We start from the raw sequence: 14,332 nt of genomic DNA on the forward strand, positions 1-14,332 counted from the left end.
ACTCAACTCTGCTGAGAGCCTAACCCTGTCTTCTAGTGACCCGTTTTGTCTTTAGATGGCTTGATGTGCCATAACTGACAAAAGGAGGAAAAATATTCCTTGAACTTACCTTTTCCATTGGTAACTCGCAGTATATGTTGCTCAAAAGTAGTATTTCGGGAGCTGGCAAAGCTATTAGCATCCAGCTGTGGGAATCTTGCTTGGAGATACTCGCGTTTCTCAGCGGAGCCTGAAAGTAGAAGACAAGTTGAATGATGCCAGTACTCTTACGTTAATTTTTTTTTTTTTTAATGAAACCACCCATTTTCATCTGCACATCTTTTCAAGGACTGTAAGTCTGAGCAGCCACCAAGCACTTGCTCCAAAGCTCTCAGGGTGTCAGACCTTAGGACAAAGGCTGTCTAGTTGTTACTGCTCATTTATGAGATAGAACAAGGACCAGAAACAGGCCAAGCCTTACAACGGATAGACATTCTTTGATCACATTACTGAATTTAAAATGAAGAAGCCTTGATCATCATCCGTACTTTTGATTATATATAGTGTACAGAGGTAGATAAATTTGCCTGTGCTGTGGAAGTTTCAAGCACATAGTCAGTAGCTGTATTTACCACATATCCTGTTCTCAGTCTAGAAACTAGATCAACATTATAGGTGATCATATTGGGGGAAAAAAGTATATACATAAATGTATTTTATATATAAAACACATGCACGCACACATGCATTTCCTCTCTATTATATATATAAATATTATATAGGGTTTTTTTCCCCCTCAAAACATTGGACCCTCAGTACTCACCTACAGTAGCAAAGACACGGCAGCCCATGCTCAGGGCAATGGCAATGGCTGCTTGGCCCACACCTCCTGAGCCAGAGTGAATGAGGATACTCTCACCCTTCTTCACACCACCTCGAACCACCAAAGCATAATAAGCAGTGGCATAAACCACAGGCACTGAAGCTGCTTCTTCCAGAGTCCTAAGGAGCAAAGTGAAAGAGAAGAGATCTTTAGCCTTGGAAAAGACTACTAGATTCTCCTGATGAATTTTGCTTTTCTGTAATGGAAAGGTTAAACTGCAGAGATATACCAAAAAGCATAAATAGTTCTCAGTCATACAGCAGACTACCACAGCTGCCAAGCATAGCCAAGAGTTTCATCCTTCTGTAAAAATATTTTAGTAACTAACCAGTAACACAACCAACATCGAAATCCCAGTGTATACTGAAACGCATGGAGCTAAGAGCCCAAGAAAGAGATGAGAACCTTGTGCAAGCCACTGTACAAAAACCAGCGCTCAACTCCTGCAGTGAATCTAAGCCAAATCCTACAGCTGCTCAGGAGATTTATAGCTCTGTTATAATTTCCCAGAAGGGAATCTACCCATTGTGCAGTCCTCTGGTCTGATCAGGGCTGTCATCAGCCTCAGGCAGGAAGGCAAATCTTAACCACATACACAAACCAGAAAACAGAAGTTGACCTACCAGTTTTTAGGCACCTCCCACAGAAACTTCTTGTCACAGTCTACCACTGTAGCCAACCCCTTTGCTGGCAGCAATCCCATCACCCTTCTTCCAGCCAGGTCCCGTCCCGAGAACTCCATGCCCAGCATGCAGTGCTGCAAAGCCCAGTTACCTGAAAGAATGTAAGCACCTTTTACAAAGGAAATCTCTCTTCTAAAATCCCTTGGTTAAGAATTTACTACAACAGTACTCCCTGAAAGTTGGAATCCCAGAGACCGAAAAAGTGCTGGGATTTGTCTACTATGTACAGAGTTCATAAGTCACCATAGTTAATTTCTTGCTCTTAAGAACAAGAGTAGCAGAAAAGGACTTGGTCTCATTAAATCTTACTCTTCATCCTTGATGATCTTGCCTTAGTTTCCAGTTTTCATCTGAGAAATTTCATGGAAACATCCTGTTTCAGAGGCAATTTTGTTCCTCTTTGAAAAAGAATGATACATAAACTAGAAAGGATCATCACAGCAAAAATAGCTTTACTGTGAAACCTAAATTTTTGCAAACACCCGTTTTAGGCAGAGACTAATCTCAGTCATGAAGGGCAACTCAGCCCTAGTCAAGTCGCCCGTAAGAATCTCCAAACGCACTTTTTACATGTTCTGCCCCCCCTCCTTTCAATAGAGTTTTAAAACCATTCAATAGACATTACATTAATTCTTAACTCCCTGTGAGGCAAGATATTATCACCTCCATTTTGTAGACAGGAGATTACTTCACCTTGCATTTTTCTCCCCTAAAAGCAAAGCATGTCCAGTAGCATGGCAGCACGAAACTTCAACATTCTCGCCTTGGTATGTACCTTGCCCATCTCTGGAACCTCCATCAAGTTGTTTCACCTCACACTTGATATCTATGCAATGGGGCTAGTAAAGTTTCCTCACAGCAATGTTTATTAATTTTGCCGTATGAAAAATGGACTGCAACTGGAAGTAGAACTTACAAGTTTTTGGTGTACAGCCCTGCAGCAGGACTATACTGCCTTTTCAAAAGCCTACTTTCTTGCTAAACAAAAACTGATATACACTTTAGCCAGTGCATAACTAACATTCAGGAGATTATGTGAATAAATTCTAGAACAGTAATACATAAATATATTTTCTTCTAGTGTAATTTTAACTCACCAGGGATAGCATCTGGGGAAAGCTTTCCTGTGGCCAGCATAATGTCCCGGAAGTTGAGAGATGCATAATAGACTTTGCAGAGTTGAACATTGGGATCAGTTGTGTGGAAGTGTCGAAGTGGGGAGACAATCCAACGAAGAGACGAGAGGTCTCCACGAGTCAACACATTTACATAGGCATATTCCGTCAACTCCTGAGGTTGTGCTGCAGAAGAAGGAACAGTAAGTACTTTAACACACATTAACACAGGCACACACTTTCCAGAGCGAGTAAATTCCTTGTGTAATTGCTACCTCCTCCTCCCTTTGCTCTCCAGAAAGCCCTTTCTTACCCTGCAATTCTACCCATACCCCAAATAGCTCATCCCTTCTCCTGGCACCAGAGCATGCTACTGTTCACTCTGAGCTAGAGCAGAAGAATTCCAAATTTATTATTACTTTTTAATGGATAAAAATAATTGTAGGAACAATAGCTACACATTTTCTATTCAAAGTCCACTCAGACCCAAGGCCCTGCAAGTGATCCTCAGACCTCAGAGGAGTTACCTTGCTGCAACGGGAGATGCCTGAAGGAGCCCCACTTTCCATCACGATACACATTCATCACCAGGTCCCTCTGAACAATCTTCTGCATGTCCAGGGAAGAAAGATTCGTGGGTGGGACAGCTGATGAAGGGTTCAAGTTGGAAACGAACACACACCTAGAAGCCAAGAGTTGTCATTTTGTTTGGTTTGCTATAGGCTTGAAAAGAAGCTAACACAAAAATCTCATGTCCAACTGACTCAAGGGCATGCTTATGTACCTGATTCTGTGGCCTTCTGCTTCAAGGCGGAGGCAGTTCACCATTCCCAAAATTCCTGAGTTCCCACAACTGGTGGCAGTCAACCACACAGGCTGCTCCAATGGGTCAGCCAAGATCTCCTACAGGACAAACCCCAAGCTGTTTTACTAGGAACCACAGAAAGGAAACAGCCCTCGTATCCTTAAGGCAGAGATGAATAACTTCTATTTTAAGAAAAGTAACTGAACACACACACACAGAGGTGTGCGCACGTGCACACACTCTCTCTCTCTTCTTTTAACGCTGCTAAGTATCTAATTTAGAAAGTGTAATGATTTGGAAATTCAGATATCTAGGAGACAGGAATTCTCACCTTTAAGGATTCAACCCACTTATAATTGGTCTCATCTATTGGCAGAAAAATGGGTGTTTTGGCAGGGGCTTGCCGGCGACACAGGAAAATAACAGAGCCAAAGAATGATTTCTTCATGGCAACCAGAGTCAGTGAGGCTTTGCTGAATAAGCCCTCCCACTGTGCCTGTCAAATCAAGTAAAACAACAGTTAACAGGAAAGTCAAGTGTCAGTTAAAAATACAAGTCATATCTATACTTCATGTTGAGTCTCCTCAAAGATGGCTTCACCAGGAACAACAGGCACTGTCCACCTCTTTATTGCTTTTGCTTGAAATCTTGGCATCTGTTCTGTATTGCCTCAGTACAAATATGTATTTGATTAACATAACTGTTTTATCCATGTCTAGACTATTCCTTCTTCCCGAAAAGATCCTCAGAAAGCAGAAGTATCTTGAAGCCCTGGTTAGGGAACTAGTCTTACCACACTACCAGGCGTGCAAAAAAACAGAGCAGTGACCACGCTGTCAAATCCCATAGGGTATTTGCAGGGGGGTGGGGAGAAGCAACTAACCACTAGCAGGGAAGAAGCACCTATACGCGTAAGTTACATTGAAATAGCATTTCAGAAAAAACAGAGAATGAAAATGCATGTATGGCATATACAGGAACACTGAAGCTTTACCATCTGAATGAAATAAAGATGACTGCAGTCTCTTAGAAAAGCATCCATTTGCTTTTCATATGTCAGGCACAAAACAACAGAAGGCTTTTACAGCATGATCCCTTATATCAAGGCCTAGGGACAGTGTCCCTATCTAGAAAACTAAGAATTATATTAAGTCCTGTCCACTCTCGCCTGTGTGGTATCATTTTCTTTAGAGAAGGTGCATTCAACTCGCATGTATTTTATCCAACGGATTTGCTAATACCAGGCTACTGACACTTATGACAGATCTAGGTTTTAAGTTATCAGCTTCAGTAACACCTCAGTCTTCTTTTTATCCCCCTCTTCCCTGGGTAAGACGCAAATCCGAAGAACTCGCCCTTTCTTCTCAAATCTCCTTGAAAAATCTTTGCAGAAAGTGAAGGGCTAGAATCCATGTCATTGCAAAATTCAAAATCCAACTACCACACTCCAGAATTATAAACAAAAAAATTATTAGAAGTGCTACTCTCTTCTTATTCTAAACCAAGAGCTGAGGGGCTACAGCCACTCAAATCAGGAAGAATGCATATGTTCTGTAGAGGGGCAGTTTCCCCTTACTGCTTAATCTAACAGCTGCCAAGAGAAAGTCATGTCCCAGCTCCCACCTGTACCCTAGCCACTCAGTCTCCTTCCTCCTCTTCTGCCAGCATTGGCATTAGTTCATCTGCATGTTATACTGGTTTGCAGACATAAAAGCAGACACCCTGCCCTGCCTCCCTACTTCCAAGGGCTTATTTTGCTGTATCTTATTATGGGATCAGATAAAGTGGGGAGGAAGGAAAACAAAAAAAAAAGTGCAACAGAAAAGCCTTCCTTTCTGGGAGAACTTCAGTGTTAGAAGAACTTAGTTTGTAAAGTCTCCCTCCCAGCAGTGATATCAAAATATTCTGATACTGAAGCATTTTAGGATCCCACAGTGATAAAGCCGTACCCCACCCAACAACGCAGCACATTATTTTAGCTATAAAGGAATTGTCCTGGCCAGTGTTTTCATACAAATTATATAGATATACAAATGACAATGAATAATTTTCAATGCGTTAAGGCTTTCCTGACTGAACTCACAGTTTACTCTCCCAACCTAGTACGTGGAAATTCACAACTCTTCTGAAGAAGTGTTTATTACATATTCCTGCAGAGGGCCTCAATGGAGAGTGAAGTAAGTGACGGCTACTCAACATTCATCACAAGAGCGTCTGCAAGCAGCAGACTCCAGACAATCCACTCAGAAAGTATTTGTCTTTCCAGGAGGCTTACCTCACTCAGGAAGCTGTGTTTCTGCTGTAGGTCTGGACTTGTAAGGAAGCTGACAATTTCTCCAAGAGTTTCTCCTTTAAGAAGGGTGTGTAGCAAAACAAACCCTCCTTCTTTCACTGCAGCTGCCAAATTAGAGAGAATTCCAGAGGTGTTCCCTAGAACACTTGTTGAACAGTTGTATACCACCAGGTCAGCACTGGTCAGATTTCCAGAGGGAAGGCTAGATGGATCCCACTGGCTAAAGGAAACTCCAGCATCTTGTAGCTCTGTTTCATTAGCTGAAAGAGTTTCCAGAATGCGGTCAGTGGCAATGTAGTCCACCTGCAACAGGGGCTGAGTGTTCAGAATACTTTTGACATGAGAGAACAGACGTCCACTTCCTGCAAGAGCCTGTGAGAAAAGAAGGGGAAGGAAAAGGGGAAACCAAGTTGAAACATGAATGATATCCAGAATTATAACAACTGGAACAATAGAAGTATGCGATCAGGTTACTGAAAGGCCTGGAAACACTAGCTATGGTCCCATCCCAGGCTTCCAGCTAACCTCCACTATCTTCATCCTGTGACTGATCATGTTCTCCAATGCCACATCCAGGCAAGTCTTCAACTCTGAAGAATCTAGTAATCCATTGAGGAGAGGGTCATCCTGGAAGTGCATTTTCTCTCGAGTCACGATCTGTTCCAGCTCAGAATGGAGGTTTCCATTCAGTTCCAGATGGCAAATTTCAGCAAGGATATGCTGAAGGCCCTTCTGTATGGGTGAGGATGCTGCAGCAGCCACTGCAGTGTCTAGTCCAGGAATGACTAATTTGACCCCATGCACCGCCACCTTAGCCTGTAAGTTCCGGATCAGATCTACGGAATAGAAGGGGAAATGAAAGGAAGAGTCAGATTTTCCAAAGATTTTTCTTTTCCTCTTTGCCCCCATTTGCTATACCAGCTGATCAGCACCAAATTACAGCATCTTGTATCATTAGCCTAGCCACAAAGATACAGTGCATGCTCCTGTACATTCACATGATTATGTATTGTGGAGTAGTTGCAGCCCCCAAACAAGTAGGCTTTGTGGCAAGACAGTCTAAGCCACCAACATTACCTGTGGCAAGACTCTGACCGAAAGAGGGCAGCTAACAGAAAACCTCTGACTGATTCAGGGAGTTGAGGAGGGAAATTGTAAATTTCCGCAGATACCAAAATACTTTTTTGCTTTATAACCAGATGGAAAATGCTCATCCTGACTGAGATCAGAAACAGCATTACGAAAAACAAAATAAAAATCCTACTACAGCATATGTGAAAGACTTTGGGGACAGTATTTGGACACTGCAGGGGGGAAAAAAAAAAAAAAAAAAAAAAGAGAGAGAAATCTTTAAAATCTATTACCAAATCAAAGGATGAGTGTGAAGACACTTTACCAATATAGAATGACAAAATTGCTGTCTCAAGATATAGCAAAATTCATCACTAGAATAAAAACTTAAAAAATAGTAACTTTTTTCCCTCTGATGAAAAGGCACTTAAAAGTGATGAGTGAGTGGATGTCCCCCCATCCAAAGAGCACTGTACTAGGCCACCAGTTTCACAATAGACTAAGCTGTTCCTGTTCTATTCTTGCAGCAAACAAACTTTTTTCTGACGCGCCTCACTAAACAACTTTCCCTCCTTGGATATGCTCTTGTGCCCACAACCAAATGGGAACAGACATGTCAGCTTACCCACCTTGGCAGTTCACAGGGAAAAACAAAACAAGAAAGCTAAAGACTTGAGGAATTAGGATCTCCTGTCAGTGTTTGAAGCAACTAGGCTGGATTTCTCCTTAAAGAAGATGATTTGTGCCTCTCTGCTTGCAGAGGGGGTTGTGCCATCTGACACCGCATTGACTGGTATAGAAGGGTAGATGCCTCTCCCCATGGCTTTACTCCTACCCACATTCTAGAGATACCTCAGGCAGAAGTAGCTTTTAGCTTCTAGCAAGCGTACAGACATAGGACTCCTGCTGAAGTCTTCTACAGAGACCAACACTTTATTTCTTGGATGTTCTGAAGTAGTAGGAACAGCTTCTCTCAGACATTTCCGTCAGGCTGGAAGATTCCCCTAGTGTGACAAGAAACCAATCCCACTCTACCTTTGCAGTGCTCCAGATAGGCATGAAGATGGACACTGGAAGACAAACAGTTACTCTCAGTATAGGGCACAAAGCAGAATTTTTCCAGGATGGGAGGGATCCGTTCCTGTTGTCGTCGTGGTGCCACAGAAGCATGAAGACCATTGATCTGAACACCTCCTGCTTTAAGGCTATCAAGACAGCAGTCCACAACAACATCAAAAGCTGAAAGACAGGAAAGAAACGTAAGTTTGCATCAAACACTACAAGTATTTTATTCAGGGTGATCAAATGAACAGTGCTACGTCAGACTGTTACAGAAGCTGCAGAATAGCGGCTTCTTTTACAGAAGCTGCAGAATAGCTTGGAGACTAAGAGGGCCCCCAAAGTCCATCCTACTTCTTAGGAAGTCATACATTCATCCACAGAGCAGTCAAAGCAACTAGCAAAAGCCCAAGCATGAGAGACATTACCTTCTACGTTGTCCTGGTATTGGCACACCTGCTCTTGATGCAGCACTGGGTCAATACACACTGAGCGAATCCTGGTGGGCAAGCGTAGACTGCGCCCAGTCTCAGTTAAGACTATCATGTGTAGCAGGGTGTCAAGGAAGGTCACCCAGTTCCCATTCCACAGAACTTTCCCTCTGCTTGCTGCAGAAGAAGAGGAAGCCTCACTGTGATTTTGTCATTCAGCAGATGCCAGAAGTCACTGCTTATCAAATGCAAAGTCTGCTGTATGTACCCAGCTTCCCCTGTGAACTCCAATAGTCAGCTCTACATTGGAGGTAACAGCTTTCCCAATGCTCTTTGGGAAACAACACTTTGTTGTTCTCCATTATCACGCAAAGTATAATTACCGCACAAAGCACAGTCAGGTGGACCGTTAATACAAATGGAATTAAGATTGAGTATTCATTATTACAATAACCATGCTCATCATTCTTCTATAGAAAGTAAATTCACCTTCACTGTTGCATTCCAGAACACCCTGGAAAGTTGGTCCATAGTTATATCCACGCAGATGCAGCTCTTGGTAAACGTCTTCTTTCAAGAGGTCGGACTTGGAGCTCATGTCTACTTGAGTCTGAACGTCAACTAGCTGATTATGGAAGTTCTTCAGAGCACTGTTTTCTAGGAGGGAAATCTTCCCTGATGGGCACAGTGGCAAGAATAAGAATCATCAGTGTCCATAAACAATGGATTTTATTAGGACAGTGCATACACTTACACTTCCTTTACTTACCACTGACAGCCAGATTCCCATTCCCTGACACCTCAAAGCCGTGGGAAGCAGGCATGAGTCTTACTTCCAGCTGTACCGATCCTGCAAGAAACATTCAGGAAGACAGGACTGTGAGGTCATTCATTGCTACCATCCTCGAGCAGAGCCTTCTCTTTCACCATCTCCAGACTCACTGCGCACAACATGGAATAAAGATGACCATAACATGTGCTACTTGACTGTATGAATTCACTACTTTGTTCAGTCATGTTGCACTCTTCTTTATACTCTCTCCTGTGTTCCTCCTCACTTTCCCCTTGCATTTCTCTCCTCCCACTCCCTTCATCTTCATTACACAGTTTTGCAGTTGTACCAGCACTCCCACTCACCCTTTTTGGGAAGGATAGTTGCCTGATGAATTGTGACTTCTTCAAACGTAACAGCCATTTGCTCCATAGCCATGCCAAGAGACCGTGCCAGAGTTCGCCAAGCCAGGACTAGGTACCCAGTTGCTGGGTACAGGACTCTGCCATCAATGCAGTGACCAACCAAGTAATGGTCAGGAGAGTCAGGACTCACATCTGTCAAAGAATAAAGAGCAGAATAAAACCAATATAAACACCCTAATAAAGAGGTCTCTTCCCCTCAATGTCTACAAGAGGTTCTAGTGGTTTCCCCAACTATCCTGCCTGGCAACATGCAGCTCTTAAAACCACCATGAGTCTGAATCAAGACAGTTTCCTGCTCTGTTCATATTCTTTCATCCCGTTTCAGAAGCAGATCCAGTCTTTTTCAATCCAAACCAAACCAAACAGTAAGCTTCAGAAAATGGCTTCAAGGATGCTGCTTTGAGTATCCTTTTCCTAGTTTTACAAAAGAAATGCAGAGGTAAAGCAGGAAAGAGACAAACAAACAAACAAACCCAAACAGGCAAACACACCAATATTGTAGACTGAAGCAGATGCAGAGCCTTTGGAACCTGATGGGAAGTCTTCAGCTTTTGGAACATCCCACTCCTGGCTGTGGTCCCATTTGATGTACGGAGAAATAAGGGGTGTTCCCACTGGGACAGGGTATTCCACAAGTGGGAACAAGTTATTTCCAAGAACATTTATCCTAGGAAGACAAAAAGGATCAAGACAATGTGGAGGGGGGGGAAGAAGGGGGAGAGGAAAAAAAAAAAAAGGGGGGGGGGGGGAAATTGACCATAATACTTAGAGGTCAGGTAGTAATTGGTCTCGTGCTCCATGTCTAAGATTTCTCCATGAACACTTACTGCAGCCAAATTTGTAATTCTAACAGTCTACAAGATGCAAAGTTCATTTCCAAGAGCTAGTTCCTAGGCCTCTAGAATCAGATTCCTTGTCTTTAAAAGGTACCTTCCCAGCCCAAGCAGTCTCTAACCCAAGGCAATATTTCATAAGTGAGCATGTTAAATATGTAAAGCACAGATGTAAACCCCATTTTTTTTCCAGGTTTGTTGAAGGAGCATTTCAATCCTTGCGAAGATATGCATGCTAGAGAAGAGACTTGAATTCTCTCCTAACTGACACCCCACTCACCCTCCTCCCTTAGTCTCCTTACCCAGTTAAATGAATCTTTCCAGTCTGCGTTAGGAAGAACTCCAAATTATTTTTGTGCTCTTTCTTCATCAAAGGTAGAATGGTGCAAGTTGGTTTCAAAGTTCTCCTCAAGATAGCCTGGTCAAGTAGAGTCCATAAATCACTGGTGGAAGGCATTACTTACTACTTTGTCTCTGAATTTTTCTCTATAGATCTCAAACCACTTCTGTTTCTGTGCCAAGAGTTCTGTGCTAGGTGCTAGAACGTACACCATTTTAACAGGTAAGAGGAAGAGCAGCACAATACCCTTCCAGCAACCCAAGAAGTTGTACATCTGGTAAGGCAGAACCTATGTAATATTAATGAAATTCTGCCAAAACACAAATCTCCCTTTCCCAAGCAGATTGTCAAGTGGAATCAAGAGCTGCACTTCAAGAACTGCAAGATCACCCTCTCAAGCCTCCCACTCATGCATACGCACACCACACACAGCTTAGGCCCTTATTCCCAGAGGCAGCCCTTTTTAGTCTGAAGCATCCTAGAGCATTTTTCAAGCTATTAAATAAAAAAACTCAGCCTTGAACATCTGACCCAACTTGTATCTTCTCTTGAATTTGATCCCACGGTCTTCAAATGGGAGAAGGGGCCGGGGGGGGAGAGAAAACCAGAACACTCTCAAACCCAGCTGATGAAGTCTTTAGTCACTTGCATTAGAGTCCAGAATTGTACAATGATTTTAACATGAAGTGTAAAATCTTTTTATAAAGGAAAATATCTGACTAATTTAAAAGCTCTGCTCTGATTCTCCCTTCAAGTCACTTTCAAAGCATAAGTAAGACTAACATGACATAATAAATATACACTGATAACTATTAAACTTGATTCACAAGTACCTATGATTCTTATTAAGACTTTTCTCCTCTTGTATGCCACAGTCCAAATAAAAAAAGACCAGTCCTTGTGACTTACGGGACAGGCAAAAGACCACAGCACTGATCTTGTGGAGCAAGTGCATCCTAATGTACCTCGTGTTCTGCATTCTCTACTATGGAGCTAATTCCACAAAAATCAATTCTTACGGGGTGGGGAGAAAGGAATAATGATCTGATCATGAGGGGAAAGGAGTTCGTGAAGAAAGAAAGCTCCTGTGGTCTCAGACTACTTGGTCTTGGAGAAGAGGGGAAAACACCACTACCAGCCACCACCTTCTAAGACAAGAACCTCAAACCAAATTCAGTGTACAGATGGTAATAACAGATTTTCTATAGAGAAGGCCTGTTACTCTTGAATTTCTCCCCCCACCCCAATTTTTGCACACACTCTCCATTAGATCCAAACAATGAAATGCTTTTCTTACTCATTGCACAGTTCAGAGAGCAGACTATCAGCTATCGGAAATGCATGGCAATGAATAAAGGCAACAATGTGAATGTCTGGATGGGAAAGTGGTAGTGTGTTGGGATTTCTTTCGGTTTTTTAAATATTAACATACCCCCCCAAAAAAACCCAAGCCAAACAAAAGAAAAATAATCTCACCAAAACCCACTAAAAAAAAAAAAAAAAAAAAAAAAATCAAGAAAATGTTAAAACTGGGAGAGACTCAAGAGTACTGGAGGAAGAAAGTGTTCTCGGAACTCAGGGGTGGGGGAAAGCAGTATTCCCTAGTCCTCAGACCTTCAATCTCCTTCCTGCAGCAGCATATCAATATAGTACCATACTGACACAATCAAATACAATACCTGTAAAAGAGCATGCGGAGCGATCTCTACTACAACAGCGTTCTCTGGAACATGCTTCAGACCTTCGTGGAACAGCACTGGATTCACTAGGTTGTTCACATGATACTCTGCAGAGGAATGCCTAGCCAGATCACTCTGCCACTGAGATTCAGGGATAGACGTACTGATCCATCGCGCTGAACGAGGTTTAGGTAGTGGAATGACCTACAGACAGACAAGGAAGAGGGACAGGAGGAAGAGTTACATGTCATAGATAACAATAAGACAGGCAAAAGCAAGCAGCCCCTCCTCTTTGCAGGCCATTTTTCTCAGCTTGATTGCTCAGGACATCCTTCCGCTTGAGGCCATAGGACTTCAAACCTTAGGTCTCACAGAGGTCTACATGCTCTTCAAGAAATTTCCTTCTCCTCCTAAAGGAAGGAGCCCCCTTAAGCTCAGCATCACCTATACTCAAATCCAGGTCCCCGAACATAAGCCATGTGAGCCATAGTTTGGCAATATTACCTTTTTCAGGGCACTGAGCAGCGCTGGTGCAATAGATGCCATGTAATAGGAATGAAATGCAACTCCAGCACTGCGCACCTCCTTTGCGAACACACCATCCTTTTTCAGTCTGGCTACAAACTCATTCACAGAGTCCTAAGAAGAGGAATATAAGTCAACTAAAAATAAAAGCTCACAATGTATTTGGGATTGCATGAGTCACTGTACTCCCCCCAAGCCCTTCATCACTTGCCACTTAAGGGGAGACATATCTGGGATGAGGTTATTGACCTTCTCAGTCTTACAATTTATCACTCATTATGCTCATGGCTATTAAGACTATTCAGCATAACAGACCTTTTAATACTAGCTTACCGAGGCACTAATACCACTTCCTCTTACAGAACATTTGAGTGTTTAAGTTTATACAATGCACCATGTCCCCTACCGCTACTTTACCCCAGCTCCCCTTTGCAAGCAGCTGAGCTTTAACTCAGCTGCACGCTTTCTTCAAACCAGAACTTCACAAGTCCCAGTCGCGGCTCCAGTATGCACAGTATCAGTTCCTTGCTCACCAGAGGCCCCGAAATAGTGACAGTATCTTCAGAGTTGTGACAGGCTGGTACCACATTTGGAGGACAGCACTGCTTACATTCTTCCCATGTCAGACCTGCAGAAGGAAGACCTCAGGACAACACAAGTGTTTCTAGCAGCGAGCCTCATAAGGGGAGGCAAACTTAACTGCACAATCACTGCGCTTAACTCAGTATTTTGCAAAACTGGGAAGGATTCTTAAGAGAAAGATGGACATCCCCCCTTTCCCCAAAAGTGATTCTGCAAAAGCTAAGGATATTTATCAGGGCTTTAACATGACATTTATCACTGTGATACTGAGCACAAGAACAGAGGACTGAATCTTTGTTATGATCCCATTAAGGGATGGGGTGGGGGGGAACCCACGCACTTTCAAAGAAGCTACAGAATTGGTTGTTTTGTCTCATCTTGCCCTTAGCAATCCAAGCTAGAACAGGAGAGAGAACATGTAGGTTTGACTCACAGAAACCGAGAGCCACAAAATATCCATAGAAATCAACAACTCTAGTGGCTTAAACTAGCTTAACACTTGCAGCATCTGGTTATATATTACATGGATACAAGTCACAGGAAGAACTTGAACTCAACATCAGATTACGAAAAATATTTTATATGCAGCACTCCAAGATAATTTCTGTGATAAGTGTCACGTATTTAATGTCAGGGAAAAGGAAGCTAAATTAGGTAGGTAGTCCTTTGTAGCATTAGTTAAAGAAGTCTCGGATTATAACAAGTGATCTAGTCATCAAACACACTGCATTAGACCTGCAACAGCTTTTTTCTTAAGTGTTTAAGTTTTTAGTTGACCACTACGTCCAATAATAAGAAACAGAAGAACAACAATGCTACCAATAAAAATTTTATTTTTTAACATTAAGTCACCATGA

General features: G+C 42.5%; 1 protein-coding gene across 1 annotated transcript in view; it reads right to left on the reverse strand.

Annotated features, from left to right (window-relative positions):
- The window catches only part of FASN (fatty acid synthase), a 45,343-nt gene that overhangs the window by 13,953 nt on the left and 17,058 nt on the right, over positions 1–14,332 (reverse strand). Inside the window, exons 12-30 of the mRNA XM_076353887.1 lie at positions 13,427–13,521; positions 12,873–13,007; positions 12,369–12,572; positions 10,652–10,767; positions 10,008–10,183; positions 9,457–9,648; positions 9,089–9,169; positions 8,809–8,994; positions 8,317–8,496; positions 7,865–8,068; positions 6,284–6,594; positions 5,741–6,130; positions 3,797–3,961; positions 3,445–3,563; positions 3,188–3,342; positions 2,643–2,846; positions 1,486–1,636; positions 803–981; positions 110–229 (exon numbers count right to left, since the gene is read on the reverse strand). Of these exons, the coding sequence (XP_076210002.1) occupies positions 110–229; positions 803–981; positions 1,486–1,636; positions 2,643–2,846; positions 3,188–3,342; positions 3,445–3,563; positions 3,797–3,961; positions 5,741–6,130; positions 6,284–6,594; positions 7,865–8,068; positions 8,317–8,496; positions 8,809–8,994; positions 9,089–9,169; positions 9,457–9,648; positions 10,008–10,183; positions 10,652–10,767; positions 12,369–12,572; positions 12,873–13,007; positions 13,427–13,521 (3,363 nt within the window). The remainder of the gene's footprint in view (positions 1–109; positions 230–802; positions 982–1,485; positions 1,637–2,642; positions 2,847–3,187; positions 3,343–3,444; positions 3,564–3,796; positions 3,962–5,740; positions 6,131–6,283; positions 6,595–7,864; positions 8,069–8,316; positions 8,497–8,808; positions 8,995–9,088; positions 9,170–9,456; positions 9,649–10,007; positions 10,184–10,651; positions 10,768–12,368; positions 12,573–12,872; positions 13,008–13,426; positions 13,522–14,332) is intronic.

Source organism: Aptenodytes patagonicus, chromosome 16 (genome assembly GCF_965638725.1).
Source record: "Aptenodytes patagonicus chromosome 16, bAptPat1.pri.cur, whole genome shotgun sequence".
NCBI lineage: Eukaryota > Metazoa > Chordata > Aves > Sphenisciformes > Spheniscidae > Aptenodytes > Aptenodytes patagonicus.